Source organism: Mobula birostris, chromosome 5, assembly GCF_030028105.1.
Source record: "Mobula birostris isolate sMobBir1 chromosome 5, sMobBir1.hap1, whole genome shotgun sequence".
Classification (NCBI taxonomy): Eukaryota; Metazoa; Chordata; class Chondrichthyes; order Myliobatiformes; family Myliobatidae; genus Mobula; species Mobula birostris.
Genome location: NC_092374.1, coordinates 9,652,221 through 9,677,091, shown reverse-complemented (window position 1 = coordinate 9,677,091; position 24,871 = coordinate 9,652,221). Strand labels below are relative to the sequence as shown.

The following is a 24,871-nucleotide window of genomic DNA, read 5'->3' as shown; positions in this document are numbered from 1 at the left end:
AGGTTAAGAAGCCCGAGAAAGATGTAGGTCAAACGTAGGGAGCGGTTGGACAACTTGGTCAGCATGGACAAATTGGGCCGAATGGCCTGTTTCCGTGCAGTCTCACACTGTGACTCTATCGGAGGTAATTGGCAAGTTGAACCAGAGGAGTGTGATTGGGGTGTGGAATGTACAGCCTGCCAGGGCGGGGGTGAAGGAGACGCCTGGGTGACTAGCCGAAGGAGGACGTAAGCAGCAGTGGCTTGGTCACAGAGCAGAGACGGTGAGACCAGCTATGGGAGTCTCTGAGACAGACACAGTGAACTCAGTGGACTAGCCAACTTCCGTCCACCCGGCTTGGGGCATAGTCTGGGAAGAGAGGCGTTTGGTGCAGCAGCTGATCTACATCAGCTTTACTCTCTCACCACGGATGCTGCCTGACCCTCTGAGCATTTCCAACATGGGGGAGTCTACGACCAGAGGGCACAGCCTCAAAATAAAAGGATGCCTGTTTAGAACAGCGATGAGGAGGGATTTCTTTATTGAACCTACAGAGGGTGCTGAACATGTGGAATTCATTACCACAAACGGCCATGTATTGGGTATATTTAAAGCGGAGGTTGGTCGGTTCTTGATTAGTAAGGGTGTCCAAGGTTACGGAGAGAAGGCAGGAGAATGGGGTTGAGAGGGATAATAAATCAGCCATGATGGAATGGCCTGCAGACTCAATGGGCTGAATGACTTAATTCTCCTCTTTTATCTTATCTACTTTGCAGCATGTTCAATATTTCATTTTCCTTTCCACTTAAATCGTCTTTGGGAGATTTTCCGGGCTAGTTTAGTCCTTATCTCCCTACTGCTTGGTGGTACAGGGTTACTGGCAGGATTATTTTAACAGTGTGGAGGAACAGACAACCCTCAAAGGTGCCAGACACGTTGACAGGGTGGTTAAGAAGGCGTACAGTAAATTGGCCTTTTATCAGTCGGGGATTAAGTTCAAGAACTGTGGGGTAATGTTACAGCTCTATAAAACCCTGGTTAGACCACCCTTGGAGTATTGAGTTCAGTTGCAGTTGCCTCATTATAGGAGGGAAGTAGAAGCTTTAGAGAGGGGTCAGAGATTTACCAGGATTAGCGAGCACGTTTTACGAGGAAAGGCTGAGTGGGCTACACTTCGGAGAGAAGGAGGATGAGGGGTGATTTGATAGAGGTGTACAAGATGATAAGAGGCATAGATAGAGTGAACAGCCAGAGACTTTTCCCCAGGACAGAAATGAGGAGACGTAAATGTTCTATGTCCTAAGTGTGCAGGAGTGAATTTAAATTGGATGCTGCTGGATTATGAGAGCAGCAGACACCAGGGTTGGTGTGTTAGACGCTGAAGAGCGTCATCAAACAAGGAGTATTTAACTTTACGCACATTGCAGGCTCTTCGTCCCACCGTGTTGTGCTGACCTTTGAACCTACTCTTAAGATCCTTCCTAACCTGGGAGGTTTATAGCAGGGAGGCTTGTTTGTAGGGTTATTCGCCGAGCCTCGAGGTTGGGTCGCAGACATTTTGTCACCAGTCGAGGTGACCTCATCAGTGCACAGCTGAGTGTTGTGTCAGCTGAGTGTTGGAGTCTTGACTCATTATTCTGCTTGGTCGGCTGTCACGCTGGTCTCCACTGGGTCCCGGCCGACCGGATAGCTGACTGATCTCCCCTGGTTATCGGTGGTTGTGAGCGTTGATTCCTGGGTCTGCAGTTTGCCCCTCGGCTCCGATCCCGCAGTCGATAGGTTCAGTGTTACTGTTAATAGAGTTTTCCATTGAGAGCCAGTTAGTGTCTTGTTTCGTGCTTCTGCCAGGACTTTTGTCATTTCCCTGATGAACTTGTGTCCTTCTTGCTCCTCCTGTACTGAGATGGGAGGTGTAAATATAGTGGACAGTGGGAATCTTTTACCCTGGGTAGAAATGTTGGATATGGAGGACGTGCGTTTCTTATGAGAGGTGGTGAAGTTTTAAAGGGTGGTGCTGGCAAGTTTTTCTTTACAGAGTTGTGAGTTCCTGGGGCGAGCCAGGGACGGTGGTGCAGGCAGATACATCAGAGGTGTCCAGCAGGCATTCAGTAAGGCAGGGGAATGTGTAAGGAGCAGTGGGCGGGGGTGAATCATGGCGTAGCAGATAGCGTGACGCTGTTATAGCACTGGTGACCTGGGTTCAATTCCCTCGGCTGTCTGTAAGGAGTTTGTTCTCCCCATCGCCACACGGGTTTCCTCAGGAAAGCTGCAGTTTCCTCCCACACTTCAAATACGAGCAGGTTAGTCACGTGGCACAGGCTCTTGCGGCCGGACAGGCCTGTTACCATGCTGTGTCTCAAAATAAAATAATAATTGACATGAGTAAATGTGCGCTGACAGGAAAGATTGGTTTCATCTCGCTGCAGGCCCAAGGGCCCATTCCAGGTTCTAAGTCAGGAAGGAGTGTTCCATGTGTTTGCATTGTGAATTACCCTGCAAATCCACCTCCCTGGTTGTGTGCTGCCAGAGTTTCTTGTGGGTAGTCAGCCTGTCAGATGTGGAGGTGTTCCTGGTCCTTGCGATGACTGGAGGCTGAGTCACCCTGGCGAGTGATTCTATTCACGTAGTTGTCTGCCCTTTGTTGTAACTTGACTGTCGGCCCCTGGAAGACCAGGTCTGGGTATGTCACCTCTTCCCTGGAGACGTCAGCTTTCGTGAGGGACACAGACTCCCTCCTGGACCTTGGACTCTTGTGTGCAATGAACTCGGGTCAGATTCAAAGTCGAGAAGAGGATTTATGTTTTACATACTTTGATAGTAACTCTAAACTTTTGAGTTTATGTAGCTATTATTGAAGAGCTAGCATGGTAACAGGACCTTCTGGCTCAGCCCACGACTACGCTGGTATTTATTGTTCATAGAACCATAGGACACTACAGCACCGGGGCAGACCCTTCAGCCCATCTAGTCCAGGCTGCACCATTGACCTGCACCCAGACCACAGCTCTCCCGTCCATGTAGCTGTCCAGATAGCTAAGCCGACCGCACGTCCACACTTGCGCTGGCAGCTGGTTGCGCACTCCCACCACCCTCTGAGTTCCATACTCGCACGGGTGTAAAGGGAAACTCTGCTGGTAGGCACAAGGATACGAAACACGCAGATTTCGCAGTTTTCACAAGAAGGGGCACGAAACAGAACAAAAGTTCTGAACAGTCCGTGAACTTGTGTGCTATTTATTTAGAGTTTTGTATTTCTATTGGTAACTTACGGTAATTTTTTTGTATCACGCTGTACTGCTGCCGTAAAACAACAAATTTCAGGACGTGGTGGGTGAGATTAAACCTGATTCTGATGCGGTGTTGCTGAATTAGTGATTATGGTTGTGCCTTTTGACATAACTCATCCACGCTGACTCAGCTGCCGGCCAGAGCTCGTCTCAGGTGTGTTTCAGTCTCCCAATAATGTTACAATCGTAAACCAATTTCCAATTTGCCTGTGTCTGGCCCATGTTTTTAACTCTTTCCTATCTGTGTACTTGTCCAAATCACTTCTGAATGTTCAGAATCACAATTATCATTGACATTTGTGGTGAATTTTACCGTTTTTGTAACAAAGTTTTGGCACGGACTAGAAGGGCCGAATGGCCTGTTTTCTGTGCTGTAGTGTTGTATGGTTCTATATAAAAAATTCCTATAAGTTACAATAAAAAAAAACAATGATCACGTAGCAGTTAACCTCAATGTCAGCAACCGGGTTTAATTCCCGCCGCTGTGTGTAAGGAATTTGTACTTTCTCCCCGTGATTGTGTGGGTTTCCTCTGGGCGCTCTGGTTTCCTCCCACAGTCCAAAGGTGTACAGTACGGGTTTGTAGGTTAATTGGTCACTTGGGGGTAATTGGGCAGCGTGGGCTCATTGCACCAGAGGGCCTGTTACCATGTTGTATTTTTTTTTAAGTAAAATTAACATTTTAAAAAAAGTTCAAAAGAGGAATAGTGAGGTTGTGTTCATGGGCCATTCAGAAATCTGATGTCAAAGGGGAAGAAGCTGTTCCTAAAAGGTTGACTATAGTTATACCTGCATCTACCACTTCCGAAGGCAGTTCGTTCTTCCCTGTGTGGAAGTTGCCCCTCAGATTCCCTTTCGATCATTCCCCTTCTACTTTTTACAAGAGTGTCCTGGAGATAGATTGCAACCATCCACTTCATCCACACCCCGCAATATTAGCTTGATTTGTCTGGTACATCAAAGCATGCAGTGTAATGTGTTGTTTGCGTCACATCAAATCAGCAAGGTTTGTGCTGGGGGGCAGCCTGAAATTAATTTTTTGTGTGGCTGCAATATATGAAAAGTTACTATGAATTACAATTTAAAGAAATTCGGAAGAGGAATCGTGCCGCACTTCTGGTGCCAACGTAGCATGCCCACAGATTACTTGCTGCCTGTTATGCGGCTGGCATTTTGGGCAGCAGTGAAGGTCCTGCATCTCCTGACAATGTTCACTGCTTCCTTCATCGTGCTGGTAGCTTCCCCTCGGTTTTCATGGCTGTCAGTTATGCACGTCCCTGCTGGAGACCCAGGAATACCGTTGCACTCAGATGTAGAAGGATTCTTCGTTGCTGTTTCAGTAACAGCTTTGTTTGACCAGACAGGGTTGTTAGCCCTGAGCTGAACCCCCGAACACGGATGGCCGGTGGATTACTCTTAGCCTGGCCTCTACCCTTTGACCTTGTTGGCACGGGTGACCCTATCAAGAGCCAAAACATAAAGCCCTGCCTCCGGCCAACATAGCTCTCAGAGTCATTGAGGCATGCAAGCCTACAAACCATGATAAGGCTGTGGTCCTCTTGGAGGTCAGCTTACTAACCCTAATCTTAACCGTATGGCTTTGTGATGTGGGAGGAAAGTGAAGTCCCAGGAGGAAACCCAATGGGAAAGCATACACACACCTTACAGACAGCTGTGGGGATCGAGCATATCGTTTCCTTGCGGCCTGGTGGTTGGGGACCACTGCTGTAAAAGTGTTTATGTTAGCCACTACACTACTGTTCAGCCCTATAAACCTCTGTAAGGGTAAGAGTCTCTCCTTATAATTCAAACTTTCCAGCCCTGGTAACGACCTTGTGTGAACCGAGTCCAGTAAACGACAGACCAGAACTGCACACGGCACTCTGTGCGGTCCGCCCAGCAGTTTGGACTGCTGTAATTTGATATCCCAACTCCCATACTGCGTGCCCTGACCGATGAAGGCAGGCAGGCCAGTTGCTTCCTTCGTGTGGAGCTATAGAGGCAGTTCCTCCTCTCTGCTCTACTGTGCAGAGGGACAGGGTAGGGAATCGGAGAGGTCTGTTCACGTGTGTGAATGGAGGGGCTGACCTCTGTATATTAGTGTGTGACCTCTGCACTCATCGCCTCCCGGTAAACATTGGTGTCCAGGGATGGTGCCCGGTAAGTTCATCACAGCCAGGTATTGCGGCACCAGTGCCCAGGATGGGAAAAAAGCTGCCGAGGTAAACCCAGCCGTCTCACTCTTGGACAGTAACCTCCCCAGCATCTTCAGAAGCTGATGCCTCAAATAGGCAGCATCCATCATTAAGACCCCCGCCATTCAGGACATCCCCTCGAAACACTGAGGAGGAGGTACAGGAGCCTGAAGACACACACTCAATATTTTAGGAACAGTTTGTTCTCCTCTGCCATCAGATCTCTGAACGGCCTGTGAACACCACCTCACTATTTTGATTTTGTTTTTGCACTATGTATTTATTTTGTAGGTTATGGTCATCTGTATGTATTTCACTGGACCGCTCCCACAAAACAACACATTTGTCAGTGATAATAACCGTGAGTCTGCTTCGGGCTGTTCGTGGGTGGTGTTGGGTCCAGCGGTGGGCAGTTTGGATAGATAGAGTCTCCGCGTCCCCAGGGTCTGAACCTTGTGGGGGGGGGGGGTGGAGGCGGGGATAATGGTGGTCAGCCAACCCGAGAGGAAGGCCTGTCGGGGCAGCGTGGTGGGTAGAGCCACCGACTCCCCACTGGAGACCCGGGTTCGATTCCGGCCTCGGGCGCTGTGGAGCGCTGGGGGTCATTGAGGCTTGAGGCACTCCCAGTTTCCTCCCACGTCCCAAAGACATGGGTCTTTGGTTTAATCGGCTGCTGGTAATTGTCCCTGGTGTGTAAGTTAGGGCTGGAATCACGTTTATTGTCATGGGTAGACATACCACGAAAGTTAGCTCGATGAAGCAGCAGTACATTTTACACATAAATTACATTAACTGAACTGAACATAAGTGACACATGAGAATTAGGTTTAATATTCCCAGCATAGTTTGTGAAATGTGTTGTTTTCTGGCAGAAGTACAGTGCAAAGCATAATACAAAACTATACAATGCAATGAGAAATATATTTAAAAATTAAGCAGTGCAAAAAGACAGCAGAAAAAGAAATAATGAGGTGGTGTTCATGGGTTCATTGTCTGTTCAGCTATCTGATGGTTGTTTCAGAGTCGCTGAGTGTGTGTCTTCAGGCCTCCTGTCCCTCCTCGCTGAAGCGGGCACGTCCTGAATGGTGAGGGCCCTTAATATTGGACCCCGGCTTTCTGAGGCATCCCCTTTGGAAGGTGCCCTCTATGTTCGGGAGGCCGGTGCCCGTGATGGAGCTTGGCTGAGTTTACAACTTTCTGACCCTGAGCAGTGGCCCCTCCAGACCAGACAGTGACCCAACCAGTTCCGATGCTGTCCAGGGTAGATCTGTAGAAATTTGCCAGTGACCAAGTCTCGTCAAGCTGCTAATGACTCCTAAACCCACTGTCATGATGTTTTTGTGATTGCAAAATAACATACACTATGGCTGCTTTGCACCAATTTGTTCTATTTTGCGAAAACTTTATATTATATTTAATTGAAGTTTTTTGTTCTGAATGCCACTTACCTGATGCTACGTGCCTGTGGTGCTGCTGCAAGTAAGTTTTTCATTGACAAAATAAGAATAAATATCAACTTTAGTGTGTAACATTGACGATCAAGAGTTCAATTCCCGCCACTGTCTCTGAGGTGTTTGCTCGTTCTTCCCGTGACTGCTTGGGTTTCCTCCCACAGTCCAGATGTAGGATTCAGTGGTCACGTGAGTAAACTGGCAGCACAGGCTTGCTGGGCCAGAACGGCCTGTGACCCAGCTGTATCTCTGAATTAATACCAAGGGTGTCAGATGTGGCCTGGATTTAGAGGTTGGACATCCTCTGGTCTTCTCTGGAGTGGCGGAGGATGAGGGGAGATCTGATAAGAGGTTTATGAGAGGCATAAAAGAGGTTCAAAGGTTCATTTATGATCAAAATATACAACTCAAATTCTTCCTGTCCAGTAGCCATGAAACCAAGAAAGTAAGGCAGCAAGATCATCAACCCCTAAATCTCTCCTCCCTGCACGTACGGAACAGGTACATTGACCCCCTCCCCATCCCTCCTCCCCCACAAAAAAATGAATAAAATGGAAGGGGCATATTGACCCCCGAATCACCGCCTCCCCCCGCACAAAAAAAACAAGAAAGATCAAGGGGAAAAAACACATAGAAAGTAAGACTGATGAAGTCTATAGTCCAAGTCCACATCCAGAACTCAGAAAACCTGGGAAACATTCCCTTGGGCACAGTGGCAGGCTCTCCCCTCTCCGGTAGCATAGCAGAGCGATTCTCAGCCATCAAAAGGCAGGCAGCCTTCGCTCACCTTCCGCATTTCCCTTGATGTTTCGTTCTCCCTTGTTGCTTTAATTGGTGGAACACAATGGGAGCTTTAATCGATGAAATGGAGACAAACATTGGCTTGCGCTCTGCCCTGCAGCCTGCTTGCCATGAGGTTCACACACGCTGCCTCTCTCTCCCGGAATCCTCTCGGAGACTGCAGAGCGCTAAAGCACCCAGACGATCGCCAAACTTCTGTTCGATGTTTAACAGTTGCATTCAATTGCAAGTACTGATGGCAAAATTGTTTCATTTGAAAGTTTCTTCAATGCCTTGTTCCACTGTCAATATGTGAGCCTTTAGTTAAATAATCCCATAATCCCCTCGGAGACTGCAGAGAGCTGAAGCACCCAGCCGATCGCCAAACTTCCGCATTCGCCTCAGTGTTTCAGTGTCCCTCGTCGCTTTGATCGGCGAAATGGCGTCGAGCATCGGCTCGTGACCTGCTGTCTGCCAGCCTTGAGGGTCACGCACACTGCTTCTGCCTCCTGGAATTCTCTCGGAGACTGCAGACTGCTGGAACACCCAAACAATCTCCAAACAGCAGATCACAGGCTCCAACAGTTCCAGGGTTATATCCAAGATGAAAAAACAAACGTAGAAGACATAAAGGAAGTGAAATAAATGGTTTCATGGTCTGTCCAGACGATGTCGACCGAAGGCACATTGTATGCCAGGCTCCATCTTGACCAGACAACTACATAGATAATCAGACATTTTCTTTCCAGGGGTTGAAACGTCCTAATACTGGAGGGCAAGCAGGTGAGAGGGAGCAATTGCAAAGGAGATGTGAAGGGCAAGTTTTTTACACACAGGTGGTGGGGTCTGGAATGTACTGCCTAGAGTGGTGGTAGAGGCAGAAATATTTGGGACTTCAAGAGACATGTGAATGTGAGGAAGATGGAAGGATATGGACATTGGATCAGTTTAGTTGGCCATTTGATTGCTAATTTAATAGATTTGGCACGACATTTGTGGGCTGAAGGGCTTGTTCCTGTTTCTCTGTTCTAAAGAAATAGGAAAATATAGTCTGAGGTAAAACTGGGGATTTTCAGGTCCCACATTGGGAGTCCTGCGAGGTTTGGACCTGAAAGGTTGACCGTCCCTGCCTGTCCTGCTGAGTACCCCCAGCAGTTTGCTTTGGGGGGGTGGGTGGTTTTGAGGTGTCAGGGTGAAGGCTGGAACCGGGAGACTGGTCTGGTCTGAGCCCTTTGTTCTCGCCCACCCTGCCCAAGTGTACAGGACACAGTGTGAATACGGAATGTTACCCATGACGGGGGGTGGGGGGAGGGTTAGGATTTGCTTTTCCCCCGACACGGCAAAGTCGTTCCACACAAGGCCACAAATTAAAAACACAAAAAAAATTGCGTCATATAAGATGAAGATATAATCCTGATTCTGTCAAGTGTATGCTCATATGCACAGTTGCGATGAAAAACTTACTTGCAGCACGGTCACAGTTACGGATTGGCACAATGTGAACATAAATTGTTGGCGATTCTCGCAAGAAGGATTACGTTCAGTGTAAGGTGGTCATACTGTTACTATGCTGAGGTAGTGATTGGGGTTGTGCAGGTTGTTTCAAGAACACTTCCCTCTAAGCTGCCGTGCAGTAACTGAAATGCTCCCGCGCACGTAGCCTTTGTTGCCGCTCAGCTGGAATAAAGACAGATGAGAAAAAGTTTACGAAACAGGAAAGATTTTCTTTGTTGTACTGTAAGACCATAAAACAAAGGAGCAGAAGTCAGCCATTCGGCCCATCGAGTCTGCTCCACCATTTTATCATGAGCTGATCCATTCTCCCATTTAGTCCCACTCCCCCGCCTTCTCACCATAACCTTTGATGCCCTGGCTACTCAGATACCTGTCAGTCTCTGCCTTAAATACACCCAATAACTTGGCCTCCACTGCTGCCCATGGCAACAAATTCCATAGATTCACCACCCTCTGACTAAAAAAATTTCTTCACATTTCTGTTCTGAATGGGTGCCCTTCAATCCTTAAGTCATGCCCTCTCGTACTAGACTCCCCCATTATGGGAAACAACTTTGCCACATCCACTCTGTCCATGCCTTTCAACATTCAAAATGTTTCTATGAGGTCTCCCCTCATTCTTCTAAACTCCAAGGAATACAGTCCAAGAGCGGACAAACGTTCCTCAATTGTTAACCCTCTCATTCCCGGACTCATTCTATTGAATATTCTCTGAACCCTCTATATTGTAGCCTTTGATTATCAAATAAAGTCAGAAACGTGGTTTTTCAAGTAGCTGTTCCTGGACCTGGAGCTATGGAACTTCAGGCTTCTGTACCTCCTGCCCGATGGGAGCTGTCAGAACATGGCATGGCCTGGATGGTGGGGATCTCGGGGTAGTGTATGATGTGCACACACATGTGTGATTGTTTGTGTGTGTGTGTGCGTGCGTGTGCGTGCGTGCGTAAATCTCACTCATCATCAAGGACCCCCACCATCCAAGCCATGCTCGCTTCTCACTACTACCATCAGAAAGAAGATACAGGAGCCTTTGGTCCCACTCCACCAGATTCAGGAAAAGTTACTACCCTCAAACAACAAGCTCCCGAACTTCATGCAGCACTTCACTGAACTGATCACTAAACTCTGCCTACAGACTCACTTTCAAGGACTCCACAACTCACGTTCTCAAGATTATTTACTATTAATTGTACTTGCAGAGTTTTTGTTCTTTTGCTCATTGATTGCTTGTCATTCTTTGTAGTTTTTGCTTGATTCAATTGTATTTCTTTGTTCTTCCATGAGAAAACGAATCTCGGGGTTGTATATGGTGACTTGTACGTCCGGACTTTGATACATTTACCATGAACATTGAACATTCTGGTGCTAACATAACACGCCCGCCTTGTCTAGCCGAAGTGGCTGAACATCCATCTGTGGCAACAAATTCCAGAGATTCATCACCCTCTGGCTAGGGAAAGAACTTACTGGGTCCTGACACATGTCCTTTTTTGTTTCTGTCACAGGTCCTCGCATAATGAGTTGGAAAAGCACAGGTGAGTGTGGAGCGGTGACCGAGCGTTGGGTATCCAAGCCGGTTGCGTGACTCCTGGTTACTGGTGGGATGGGAAATGCTTTGGGCCGCGTGGTGGCAGGGGGCTGGCAGGAAAAGTTGGCAGCAGTGATTGAGACATTTCAGGAGGAAGGAAGTTGCCTGTGGAGAAGGTTGGTACTAGGACTCTGAGGCTTCGGCTGTGACCCGGGCCAATCTATATGTACAGCCTGTTCCCCAGGTAACAAGCTTCGTATTGGTTTATTATTGTCACATACCCTGAGATACAGTGAAAGCTTGTCTTGCATACTGTTCACACAGATCAGATCAGCTTATTACATTATGCATTGAGTACATACTGTTAGTCTATGTATTTAAACTAATTATCCCTGTGCTGTAAATTAATGTACATAGATTAATCCTGTGCATATAAATAAACCCTATGGACATAAATTAATCCTATGCATATAAATTAACTATTTATGGCCTTATTCAGTTACAATGTGTTTTTTACATTTGCTTTTATATTTATATTTATTCTATTTTTGTTGTGTTTTTCATGCTTACTGAGTTTTTTTAACGGTGTATTGGATCTGGAATAACAAACATCTGTTCTCCTTTGCACTCATGCACTGAAGTGGGGAGAATGGAGAACTGAGAATAGAGGGACGTCATTTTAGAACGGAGATGAGGAATTTCTTCAGCCAGAGAGTGGTGAATCTGTGGAATTTGTTGCCACAGGGGGCTGAGGAGACTTAAGTCATTGGGTATATTTAAGGCAGAGGTTAATCAGTTCTTGATTGGTCAGGGCGTGAAGGGGTTACAGGGATAAGGCAGGAGATTGAGCCAGAGAAGGAGAAAGATCAGCTTATGATGAAATGGCGGAGCAGACTCGATGGGCCAAATGGCCTGATTCTGCTCCTATATGTTATGGTCTTAAGATTGACAATAAACAATCTTGAGGTAGTACAAGGTAAAACAGTAACAGTACAGAATAAAATATGATAGCTACAGAGAAACAATATCTTAATGAGGTGGATTGTGAGGCCAAGAATCAGTCTTTCTGTCCATGAGGTCCATTGGAGAGTCTGATGCTGTCCTTGGGTCTGGTGGTACGTGCTTTCAGGCTTTTGTATCTTGCAGTCTTCCACCTGATGGTAGGGGGGGAGGCTGAAGAGATAATGTGGGTGGTGCCTTTGGTTATGCTGGCTGCTCTACCGAGATGGCGACACTGGAAGGGAGGCTGGTTTACATGTTTGTCTGGGTGTGTTGTTATCTCTCTGTAACACACGAAATGCTGGAGGAACGCAGCAGGTCAGGCAGCATCCGGTGAGGGGAATAAGCAGTCAACGTTTCAGGCCGAGATGCTTCATGAGGACATGTTTCTCTGCCGTCTTGAGCCGAGCAGTCACCGTACCAAGCTGTGACGGCTCCCGATAGAGTGCCGACTGTGAAAATAGCAGAGTACGGGGATGGCTCGGAGGTTCTGGGAAATGTAGGCTGGGTGTGTGACTGGGCAGCGACGTGGTGGATGGAATTTAATGCAGAATGAGGTAAAACCGTCCTTTTAGGTTGGAAAAATAGAAATTCGAGGTAAGGGGATGGACAGTTGCCATCACTCTCCCTCTGTCTTGAAAACTGGATGTTTGGAGTTATGACCAGTGGCTTCCTCACTGCCGGAGTCGGTATAAGCACTGTACTGGAGAGAGACAGAGACAGACAGCGGTCTTCTGCCTGTCTCTTAAATTTAAACTACCTCCCTCAAAGGATAATCGGCAGGTCAGCTTTTTCGAACTGCACTCCTAAACTGTGGAATTCAGTGCCTAAAACTATAAAGGATGGAGGCTGAGTTGACACTTTTAAACACCAGCTCATAAATAGGCTTTATTTAATCTCGAAACCTATTTCTTTAATCTTGCTTCTAACTAACATCTTTTTGTCTTTTATTTTCATGGTTTTATTTCTAATTTTTTTTTCAAGTTTGCACTTTATCCCATTGTGAAGCGCTTTGGACATGGTATGAAAAACACTCTATAAATGCAGTTATTATTAAAGAAGATTAACTTTATTTGTCCCATGTACACTGAAGTGCGTCGTTTGAGTCAATCACCAACACTGTCCGAGGATGTGCTGGGGACAGCCTGTAATTGTTAGCACACTTCTGGCGCCAACGTAGCTGGTACTCACCTTAACCCGTACACCTTTGGAGTTTGGAGCACTCAGAGGAAGCTCACGCAGTCATGGCGACAGTGGCGGTATTGAATGCAGGTCACTGGCGCTGTGATGGTGTTACATTAACTGCTACACAAACGGTGGTGCTGTCTCCCGCCCCCCGAACCCGGGTCATTAGCGCTGTGATGGTGTTACGTTACCTGCTACACAAACGATGATGCCGTCTCCCGCCCCCCCGAACCCGGGTCTCTGGCACTGTGATGGTGTTACGTTAACCGGGTCACTGGCGCTGTGATGATGTAACGCTAACCGCTGTGCTACCGCGCCACTCTCAGACTGTTGATGCTGCCTTTCTCAGTGGCTCTGTTACTGCCACTCGAGTGTTTATTTCTGCACCACCTCAGACTGCACGACTGTCTCTGCGCAGTTCTGCTTTCTGATCATCTTGAATAAACTCTTCTCAGGCTTCCACCCGGTACAGCTATTGATTATAACCGACGTTTCAATGACAAACTCTGCCACCTTCATCAGGGGGGATGCCTAGTCTGGTGGTATTTATACCCCTGTAGACCGACCCTCCTGATTGGTCAATCCACATCCAATCAGGTTTCCACTCTCCCAACTGGTCTGGTGGTATTTATACCCCTGTAGGCCGACCCTCCTGATTGGTCAATCCACATCCAATCAGGTTTCCACTCTGCCACCTGGTCTGATGGTATTTATACCCCTGTAGGCCGACCCTCCTCATTGGTCAATCCACATCCAATCAGGTTTCCACTCCCCCACCTTGTTTATAGTCATTCCACTTAGAGCGAGACCTTCATCTTTCTTAAAATTCTTTTCCTCTAGTTTTATTTCAATGGCTTCCTTTACTAGTTGGTCCCAAAACCCATTGGCACGGCACAGTAGTTCTGTGCCGTCAAACTCAATCCTGTGTCTGTCTATCTTGCTGTATTTATTTCACCGTGTATACTGTTATCTCTGCGAGTTTCATGTCTGCGTACAGAATTTCATTGCACCCTGGACACAAACATCATTCCCACCGGCCTCCCCACTATTGAGGACATCCTCAAAAGTCAGTGCCTCGGAAATGTATCCATCATTAAGACAGCTTAGCCGCAGTGTGTGGTGAGACTGCGAGGAAGGACAGACAGGTGATGGGGCAAAATAGGGGGAAGATCGAAAACCTGGTTGAGTGGTGCCGTAACATCCACCTCTTACTCAATGTCAGCAAGGCCGAGGAGCCTGTTATTGACGAGGAGGAAAGCAGAGGTCCATCGGAGGATTGGGGTGGAGAGGGTCAGCAACTTTAAGTTCCTCGATGTAGTCATTTCAGAGGACCTGTCGTGGGCCCAGCACATCAGTGCAATTATGAAGAAAGCACGACAGCACCTCTACTTCCTAGCAATTTGCGCAGATTTGGCGTGACATCTAAAACTTTAACAAACTTCAATAGCGTATATTAACTGACTGCATCACAGCCTGGTGTGGAAACCCCAATGCCCTTAAAAAGAAAATCCCACAAAAGCAGTGGATACAGCCCAGTCCAGTGCTGCTAAAGGCCTCCCCACCGGTGAGCAGATCCACACGGAACGTTGCTGCAGGAAAACAGCATCTGTCATCAGGGACCCCCACCATCCAGAAACATGCTCTCTTACTGCTGCCATTAGGAGGGAGGTACAGGAGCCTCGGGACTCTCACCACCAGGTTCAGGAACAGTTACTACCCCTCAACCCTCAGGCAGGGGTGCATAAACCGGAGAACACATCTTCAGGCTCAGACACCTCCTCTTCATCTGCCAAAAGTGGAATATCTGGTAGCTAGCCATTTTAATTCCTATCCCCATCCCCATTCCTGTTCTGAATTGTCAATATATAACCACCTACCCCCACCACCCTCGGCCCAGGGTGGAGGAGCAGACCTCGTATCCGATTCAGGTAGCCTGGTGAATATCGATTTCTCCTGCCGGTAATTATTTCCCCTCTTCTGTTTCTCCCTTGGACCTCTTGGCTCTTCCCTCCACCTGCCTATCCCTTCCCTCTGCTGCCCCTCCTTTTCTCCGATGGTCCATGTTCCTCTCCTATCAGATTCCTCCTCCTCCATCGCTTTAACTTTCTTTCCTGTCACCTCCCAGTTTGTTCTCCCTCACCCCTACCTCCCCCCCCCGGCTTCACCTTTCACCTCCTAGATCAGGGGTTCCTAATGTTCTTTATGCCATGGACCCCTACCATTGATCGAGGGGTCCATAGACCCCAGGTTGGGAACCCCTGTGACCAGAAAGTCCTCCTTCCCCTTCCCCCACCTTTTTGTTCTGTCATCTTCCTCCTCCTGAAGGAGTTCAGCCTGAAACGTGGACAGTTTACTTCCCTCTGTAGATGCTGCCTGACCTGCTGAGTTCCTCCAGGCTGAAGGACAGTTTCCACCCCATTGTTACCAGACTACATGCTGAAAGATGAACTCCCTTTCTCCAAATCAGCCTTGTGGTGGCCTTTGCAGTCTACGCATCTACACTGCGCTTCCTCAGTAACTACGACACTAAAGTTTGCATTTTTTTTGTTTTTAATGGCCTTGTTCTTCTCGTGTATGGAAAGATCTGTCTGGATGGTATGAAAAGAAAGGTTTTCCGAGGAGTCTCGTAACTTGTGACAATAACAAACCAGTAGCAATGCCAAACCTGTACTTATGCGGTTCCCTTTTGAAGGCACGATGGCAAGTGCTTCCATCACGCCTGCGTTTTCGATTCCAACCGCAGCTGCGAGAGACACAACCAGTTTAGTGTCCCACTGGTTCACTTCCCCTTTACTGAACCCTGGGAGACAGGATTTATCAGCTCCTGGAGAAGCACAGTGTGATTAGGGATAGTCAGCATGGCTTTGTGAGGGGCAGGTCATGCCTCACGAGGCTGATTGAATTCTTCGGGGAGGTGACTGAACATGTGGATAAAGGTAGAGCAGTGGATGTAGTGAATATGGATGTCACTAAGGTGTTCGCAAGGTGAACCTCCTCTTTCCCTTTCTTCCATGGTGCACTGTCCTATCGGATTCCTTCTTCTTCAGCCCTTTGCCTCTTCTACCTATCAGCTCCCAGCATCTTATTTCATTCCCCCCACCCCAGCAACCCACCTTCCTTCCCTCGTCCACTGACTTCCTATCAGATTCCTCCTTCTTCAGCACTTTGCCCCTTCTACCTATCACCTCCCAGCTTCTTACTTCATTCCTCCTTCCCCCATCCACCTTTCCACTTTGTCATCCAAGTCACATAAAAATCACAGCGAGCAGGGTTTCCGGAAATGATCCCTGTAGAATGCTACTGGTCCCCTCCCCTGGCCTTGCCTGTCACCTGCCAGCTGGTGCTCTTTCCCTTCCCCTCACTTACTCTGGCTTCTCCCTTCCTGTCCCGTTCAGATGAAGAGTCTGGTCCCAAAGTGTTGACTGTTTGTTCCCCTCTGTAGATGCAGCCTGACCCTGCTGCGTTCCTCCAGCATTTTATGTGTGTTGTTCAACCTCACGGTGGCCCTTGTGGTTTACCTACCTACATAGTACTTTCTGGATTTCCAGTCTCTCTTGTGTTCGAGGTTCCCCGTGGTAGGCTTGTTCAGAAAGTCAGGAGGTCTGGGAGCCAGGGAAACCTGGGTGCGTTGATTCAGAATTGTCTTGCCCGCAGAAGGCAGAGGGTGGTAGTGGTTGGAGCCCTGTTGCGTTTGAGGTTGGGGACCAGCTGTATTCTACAGGGATCATTTCTGGAACCCCCGCTCTTTGTGATTTTTATAAGTGACTTGGACAACAAAGTGGAAAGGTGGGTGGGTGAGCTTGCAGACAACGCGAAGGTCAGTGGATAGTGTAGGATTTACACTGTAGAAGATTGTCATGGGTTTTAATCGATGCGGAACTGGGCTGAGAAGTGGCAGATGGAGTTAAATCTAGAAAAGTGTGAGGTAATTCACTTTGGAAGGTCAAACTTTGAGGCGGAATACAGATTTAATAGCTGGATTCTTAGCAGTGTGGAGGAACAGTGGGATCTTGGAGTCCATGTTCATCGTTCCCTCAAAATTACTGCTCAGGTTGAAAGGGTTGTTAAGTATGGTGTGTTGGTTTTCATTAGTCAGAGATTGAGTTCAAGAGCGGCGAGGTGATGTTACACACACTTAGTATATTGTGTTCCTCTTTGGTCGTCTCATTATAGGAAGGTTGAGGAAGCTTTAGAGAGGGTGCAGAGGAGGTTTACCAGGGTGCTGCCTGGATTAGAGAAGAAAGATTGAGCCTAGGGCTTTTTCTCATTGGAGTGGAGGAGGATGAGAGGTGATGGAGGTGTACAAGATGATAAGAGACATTGGTGGTGGACAGCCAGTGCCTTTTTCCCAGAGTGGAAACAAGACTGTAAGACATAGGGTCAGAATTGGATTGGATTGGACTGGAGAGCATGCCTTATGAGAATAGGTTGAGTGAACTTGGCCTTTTCTCTTTGAAGCGACGGAGGATGAGAGGTGACCTGATAGAGGCATATAAGATGATAAGAGACTTTGATTGTGTGGATAGCCAGGGGTTCTTTCCCAGGGCTGAAATGGCTAACAGGAGGGGAGCCTATTTTTAAAGTGCTTGGAAGTAGGTACAAGGGGGATGTCAGAGGTAAATTTTTCACACACAGAGTGGTGGGTGCATGGAATACAGTGCCAGTGAAGGTGGTAGAGGCGGATACAATAGAATCATTTTAAGAGGCTCCGATAGGTACATGGAGCTTAGAAAAATAGAGGGCTATGTGGTAGGGAAATTGTAGGCAGCTTCTCAAGTAGATTACGTGGACGGCACAACGTTGTGGGCCGAAGGGTCTGTAATGTGCTGTAGATTTCTGTGTTTCTATGTAATTAGGCCCCTCAGCTCAGATTGCAGATGGAATACAGGGTAGGGAAGTGTGCGATCAGCAGTTCCCGGTCTGGTCGGAGACAAATTAGAACAATGGGAGAAGTGGCAGATGGAGTAATGTAGGAGAATGTACAGTCATGCACCTTGATAGAAGGAATTAAGCATAGACTAGTTTCTAAACGGAGCAAATTCCATTGGGGTTTGTCACTCTGTTGATATACAGTTACTTGTAAAATTCTATTGTATTTATTTTCTCTGTAAACATTTGTAAGGAAATGAAGTTTATGGTAACATGACGTATTGTACTTTGCCGTTTGAACTGCAGACGAGCCAAACTGCGGCTCTACCTCGAGCAGCTGAAGGAGTTGGTTCCGCTCGGACCTGACTGCTCCAGACACACCACACTCAGCCTGTTGAAACGAGCGAGGACTCACATCAAGGTAGCCACATGCGATGGACGTTCCCCCTCCCCACCACCCCCGACCCTCTGAGCTCTGACACCTCCACCCCGTTTTCACTCTGACGCCCGGTTACCCAGTCCCCTTCCCACTGCCCCCCACCAATGTTGTTGCTCCCTGACACCCCCTCTCTGTTTTCTCTCTCTCTCTCTCTGTCCCACAGAAGTTGGAGGAACAGGACCGGAAGGCGTTGCACCAGAAGGAGCAGTTACAGAGAGAGCGCCGTTACCTGCGTCGCCGCCTCGAGCAGTTGGCTGTGCAGGGCCTGGAGCGGCTGCGAACGGACAGTCTGGGCTCCACCGTCTCCACGGACCGCTCCGACTCTGAGCAAGGTACGCACCCCGGCCCCTTCCTTTGTGCTGTCAGGAGGGGTGGGGGGTGGGGGAGCCTTCTCCCGGGTCCCAGGCAGTTATGTTGACTGCATTCCTTGTGGGATCTTCCTTTGCACTCCAGGGGACAGGAACATTCTGGCGTCCTAGCCGGTTATGTTGACTGTAACCCCATGTGGGCACGTGGCCAAGTGGTTAAGGCATTGGACTAGCGACCTGAAGGTCGTGAGTTCGAACCCCAGTCGAGGGAACGTGTTGTGTCCTTGAGCAAGGTACTTAATCACACATTGCTCTGCGACGACACTGGTGCCAAGCTGTATGGGCCCTAATGCCCTTCCCTTGGACAACATTGGTGTCGTGGAGAGGGGAGACTTGCAGCATGGGCAACTGCTGGTCTTCCGTACAACCTTGCCCAGGCCTGGGCCCTGGAGAGTGAAGACTTTCCAGGCACAGATCCATGGTCTCGCAAGACTAAACGGATGCCTTTAACCCCTGTGGAGAGGTTGGTTCCCTGCGAAGGGCTGAGCTGTGTCCACAACTCTCTGCAGTTTCTCGTGGTCACGGGCAGAGCAGTTGCCGGGCGATTGCTCGGGAAGGTGTCCCGTAACGGAGGGTCTGTTGGGGGGAGGGTGCATGTTTGTGCGTTGGCGACTGTGGGTCGGAGGCTGCGCAGGTTGGAGGTGGGGTAGATATACCTTTCCTGAAGCATCGCTCTTCTTCCCCCGCTCACTGCAGAGGCGGACGTGGACATTGAGGGCATGGAGTTTGTCCCAGGAGAGCTGGACAGCGTGGGCAGTGTCAGTGACGTCGATGACCACTACAGTTTCCGGAGTAGCTCCAGCGACAGCGGCTACGCAGACTCACGTACCATCACCCCACGGCTCTCGTAGTGGCAGGGGGCGGCGAGGCCGCACGTGGCACTTACAGAGCAGAATCTACCCTCTTGCCCCAGGGTTAAACTGCACTCTCACACTCTCCACCACCAGCTCCCGCCTTGCTCCTACCCTCACACACTTCCTTGCAAGACCCCTGACTGGATGGGCGGACCGGACTGGATCCCCAAAATTCCTGAGTGAGTGCTTGTCCAACCCATCCTCTGCTGGACCGGACCCCACCCCACCTCACTCCCGGAGTGGAGTGTACGGGACTGGACCCCACCCCCACTCCCAGAGTAGATACTGCTCACACCCCCACCCCTGGACTTGGATCCCAGGACCCACCCCCTGCTCCAGGCCCCTGTTGGGTTCTAGTCTGTGCCTGGCTTAGTTTGGGGTTGTAAGGAAGGTAGAGGTGGTATCAGCAATAATCCGGGACAAGTTGGAGATGTGATAGTAGGTGAAGAGCCAGCTCTAATGATTAGCCTCACAAGTGGAGCTTTGATTTTCTTGAGGAAGTTTCTTTGTTTGAGTCCAAACTGTGGAGACCCCACGATAAAAGTTACAGTGGGCCCATCTTGTCCCTGGCTGAGGTGTCCCCAGGCACACAGTGTATGGGGCAACAGCCTGTCACCTCTCCCAATCACATATCCTAATTCCCAGCCTCCCGGGAGCAGTAACACAAGATGCACGAGGAACGCAGCGTTTATGGAGGGGAATAAACTGATAAGACCATAAGACATAGGAGCAGATTTAGGCCTCTTGGCCCTTTGAGTCTTCCCTACCATTCCATCATGGCTGATGTCTCTCTAAACCCCATTTTCCTGCCTTCTCCCCATAACCTTTGACACACTGACTAATCAAGAACCCTGTAACCAATATACCCAGTGACTTGACGGCTGCAGCCCTGGTGTGTCAAAGAATTCCACAGATTCACCACCCTCTGGCTAAAAAAATTCTCGTCTTTCTTCTAAATACATGTCTATTCTGAGGCTGTGTCTTCTCGTTCTAGACCCCCCCCCCCCCACTGTAGGAAATATCTTCTCTATCTAGACCTTTCAAGATTCAGTAGATTTAAATGAGAACCCCCCCTCCCTACCCATTCTGCTAAAATCCAGCGAGTATGGGCCCAGAGCTGTTAAATGCTCTAGATAGCTTTTTGTTCTGAAGATCATTCTTGTAAGGACGGGTCTCCTCTTGAGATGCGGACTGTTTATTCCCCTCCATGGATGCTGCCTGACTTGCTGAGTTCTTCCAGCATCTTGTGTGTGGCTCAAGATTTTCCAATATTTGCAGAATCTTGTGTGTGTGTTTGATTCCCAAGAGCAGGGTCGCCCTCTTAAAAGTGAGAGGATGACTTCCCGAGGGTTTCATCGCCTCCCTGTTAATCCACAGGGGTCGGTGGTGTGTTAACACAGAACATTGCGTGTGAAGCACTGCCCTACCTGGGTACAGTTCCCTCTCCTCCACCCTCCCCCTTTAGATCACCTCTGTCGAGTGAAAACTGGTCGCCTTTACAGTCTTGCTTGGTGTTAGTCATTAGAGCGTGGCTTTGTAGACGAACTGACCAATTTTTTTTAAAAGTAACGTCTCGAGAGAGGTCTCTTCAAAAAAAAAACTTACAAAAATATTAGTCGAGTAATTTTAACTGGTGTAGTATCAAATTTCCTGTATCAAAAATTTGTATTATATTTTCCTAAATGTTATCTAAACAGTGCTTGTTGGGGAGAGCAGGGATGGTGGAGAGGGGTGGGTGGGGTAAGGAAGGGGTGGTTTGCCTCCAGACCAGAGACTCTCTCTGCCATTGTCACGTGGTGCCTTAGTGAGTGCTCCTCAGGGACCCCTGTCGGTCTCAGGATGCTGCCACTAAGCTTGCTTCCCCCACACCCCCTGACTTCCCCGAGCCCCTTGACCACTTCAGAAACCGATGAGAAGAACTTCTCGGCAGCTCTCGACCTCGTTTTTGCACTCTCTAGCCGACTGCTGACCACTCTGCAACCCCAGGTGGTTTCTGGCTGGGGGCTCGCCCCTCGAGCCCCCTCCCAGTGGGAACAGTCGGTGGCTAGAACATGGCAGCTGTATTTTGGAAACAAAAAAAAAGCCTTTTTAAAAAGAAGTAACAAATATAGTGTATGCTATTATAATATGGTGTTATTACTGGACCAGTAATTAAAGAACACACTATCAAACCCCCTGGCGGAGGGGTCAGACAGTGCTTCGTATTGGACAGACAGACTGCCACATTTACTGCAGTTTTTGTTTTGAAGATTATGTTGAGTTTAGTTTTGTTCTCTCTCTCTCTCTGTCTGTCTGTCAGTCTTGTAAACCATCCATTTCTGAACCACAGAAGCAATAGAGGTTTTACCTTCATTATTCTGGCGACTGTTATTAGGATCAAATTTGCCACCCGTCCCTTTATTCACTAGATAACGGGCTGATCAGATCAAACGGGAGATGCGCACACACAGCTACACAGACACAGACACACACATATTTACAGAGAGAGACACATACACACACACACCTGTTTGCTGAGGGTGAAACAACTCTGGCACAGAATCTCCAGCATCCTGGGACAGATGCAGGGCACTTACTGAGCGAGGGTTTCACCACAAGGCAGGCTCACTGAGGAGAGGTGGTGGTTGCGGAGAGGAGGGACTTGTGGTGCTGGGAGGTGAGGGTTGTTGGTTTCCTGAAGATTTGTGCCCTCAGAAGTTTCCTGTTCTGAACGGGATGAAAAAATTAACTGCTCTTTCCCCTCCCACCCCGACCTTCCCCATTCCATCTCTCCCCACACATGGATCTATCAAGTATTTGACCCTCCATTCCTTGTGTGGGACATCTGCCAGACTGAGCACTGATTTAACCCTTAATTTGCTTGCCTATTTATTCATCTTTCAGGCTCCTGGGTGGGGCCTGTTGATGGGGGAGGGGGGGAGGTGCAGCAGGATGGTAGGGGTCCATGGCCTTAAAAAGGTTGGGAGCCCCTGATCTAGGAGGTGTTGACGCTTTGGAGAAAGGTTTCTCTTTTGCCAGAGGGACCGTGTTGTTCTCCTCCCCTAAATCAAACCAGCCATCAGGTTTTTCGTAGGAGCTTGAGAGGGGGAGATATTTAACCTGCCCTCTTCCACCCCTGCCCCCATGCCTGAATCGTGAGGGACCCCAGGACCAAAGTATTGGCCGTTCAGGGAAGTAGGTGTGGTTTGGGTATCCCTGAGGGGGCAGTGTTTTTAGATGGAGTGCTGCATTCTGGTGCCTAGGTACTGGTAGGCTGTAATTCAATGTCTTCCATTAACTTATAACTGCCTAAGTTAAAAAAAACCGGTTATATGTACGTTGGCAACAGGGACTCGAGCATGAGCTTGGTGGGCTGAATGGCCGGCCTCTGTGTTTGTGCAGCTCTACAACTGAATAGTGACCTGGTGAACATGCCCCACACCACAAATGTGTGCCCCTCCCCTCCCCTTCCCTCAGCTGCTGGGCCACTCCTTGGTCATCCAGCGGATGTTACCCACTAGCCCCAGGCCGCAGGGATGTGTCAGCGCACCTCGTGCATTTTTAAACGTGAAATAGGAAATTTTTTAGCAGTGAAGCATTTGTTTTTTTTGCTGGGTGGGAGAGGAAAAAAATGACGGGGGTGGATCTGGACAGAAAATGTAGACTTTATATTTTAAATAAGGTCTCCAAGAGACCAAAACGTTCCATCCATTTGTACAATTGATTATTGCAAAGCATTTTTAAGCGATTGATTTTTTTTTTGTGTATTGCTTCATGAGGAATTTGGCCTCCTCCTGATGGATCCAGGGATTTGAAGAAGGGAATGTTACTGTGGTATTAAAACATCATTTTGTTCCATAATCACCAGCTTCTTTCTTTCAAAGAAAGCTTTTTTTTAAAAAAAGATGTGAAATAACATTTAAAGAAAGTTGACTGAATCATTTCATGTCACTGGGAATTTCAACATGGAAGTGTTTTTTTTGTCTCTGTGGGAGAATGGAGCTGTGAACATGCTGTTCTTTTGCGGTGAAGGTGATACGGGCGACTCCCGAGACACAGGCTGGTGAGGCTTCAGTAACTCCAGTTCCTGGGGAACGGATTCACTTGTGTGGTTGGCCACAGGGCTTTGGGGGAAGAGGGCAGCGAGGAGGCCTTTGCGAATGGCTTGAGGTACACTGGATGGGTTCTGTGCTGGAGACTTGTGAAAATGTATTCAGGAGCTCCCTTCAGTATGGAATGCTTTATATAGCTCCTAAGATGTATAATATAAATTCACACATTCATGGTGCTGGCTACTCCCAGTAGCTCAGTGAAGGCAATGTGTTGTATCATTCTTTCATTGTAATATAATAAAACATTTTTTTACATCATTTGGTCTCTTCTGTTCTGTGGGAGGGTGGAGGTAGTGAGGATAAGCTCCCACTACTTAATAAATGCTCCTCATTGTGTGCGTCTCAAATAGCCAGCTCCTGGCCTTCACGTGTGGCTTAGCTACTAAGCCTGGCAGAACCATTTCTACTGACAGGAGAAGGGGAAAAAGTGACTCACTGGCACCTTAAAACCAGTCACTTCGGGCAGATGGGGCTCGTCAACCATGGTTGGTATCTCATCTAGGAGAAGAAAAACTCTGATCTCAAACCACTTCTGCCTTGTGGCTATACCTACTTGGGGAAGGCTTCGGGAGTAAACCCCGAGAAAGAAATCTGGACTTGGAGTCCCTAAGGCAGTCCTACATCGAGGACAAACAACTAATGTGCACAAGACAACAATTAGTGCAAATACAAAACGGGGGAAAAAACCAAAAGATTGAGAACATGAGATGAAGAGTCCTTGAAAGTGTGTCATTAGGTTGTGGGAATGTTTCAGTGACAGGGTAAGTGAAGTTATCCCCTTTGGTTCGAGAGCCTGATCATTGAGGTAATAACTTGCTGAACCTGGTGGTGTGGGTCATGAGGGTCCTGTACCTTCTTCCTGATGGCAGCAGAGAGAAGAGAACATTTCCAGATTTTCAATAAAGTCCTTCAAGTTGAAATTCTTCATAGAGTACTACACAGAAACAGACCCATTGGCTCATCTAGTCCCCATCGAACTATTATTCTGTCACGACTTTATTCCATGGATGAGGGGAGATTTGATAAAGGTATACAAAGTTCTGAGGGGTATAGATAGGGTAAATGTGAGCAGGTTTTTTCCATTGAGGTTGGGTGTGACAAGAACTGGAAGTCATAGGTTAAGAGTGAAAGGTGAAATACTTAAGGGGAGCTTCTTCACACGGAGGGTGGAATGAGCTGCCGGAGGAAGTGGTGGATCTGGATTTGATTTCAATGTTTAGGAGAAATATGGATAAGTTCATGGAGGGCTATGGCCCAGGTGCAGATCAATGGGACTAGGCAGAGTAAGTTTGGCATAGACTGGATGGGCTGTTCTGTGCTGTAGTGCTCTAG

General features: G+C 48.2%; 1 protein-coding gene across 1 annotated transcript in view; it reads left to right on the top strand.

Moving 5' to 3' along the window:
* LOC140197531 (max dimerization protein 4-like) overlaps window positions 1-23,797 on the top strand; it is a 32,969-nt gene extending 9,172 nt beyond the window's left edge. Inside the window, exons 3-6 of the mRNA XM_072257587.1 lie at window positions 10,712-10,741; window positions 18,094-18,208; window positions 18,390-18,558; window positions 19,291-23,797. Of these exons, the coding sequence (XP_072113688.1) occupies window positions 10,712-10,741; window positions 18,094-18,208; window positions 18,390-18,558; window positions 19,291-19,445 (469 nt within the window). The 3' untranslated portion in view covers window positions 19,446-23,797. The remainder of the gene's footprint in view (window positions 1-10,711; window positions 10,742-18,093; window positions 18,209-18,389; window positions 18,559-19,290) is intronic.
* Window positions 23,798-24,871: the final 1,074 nt, after the last annotated feature.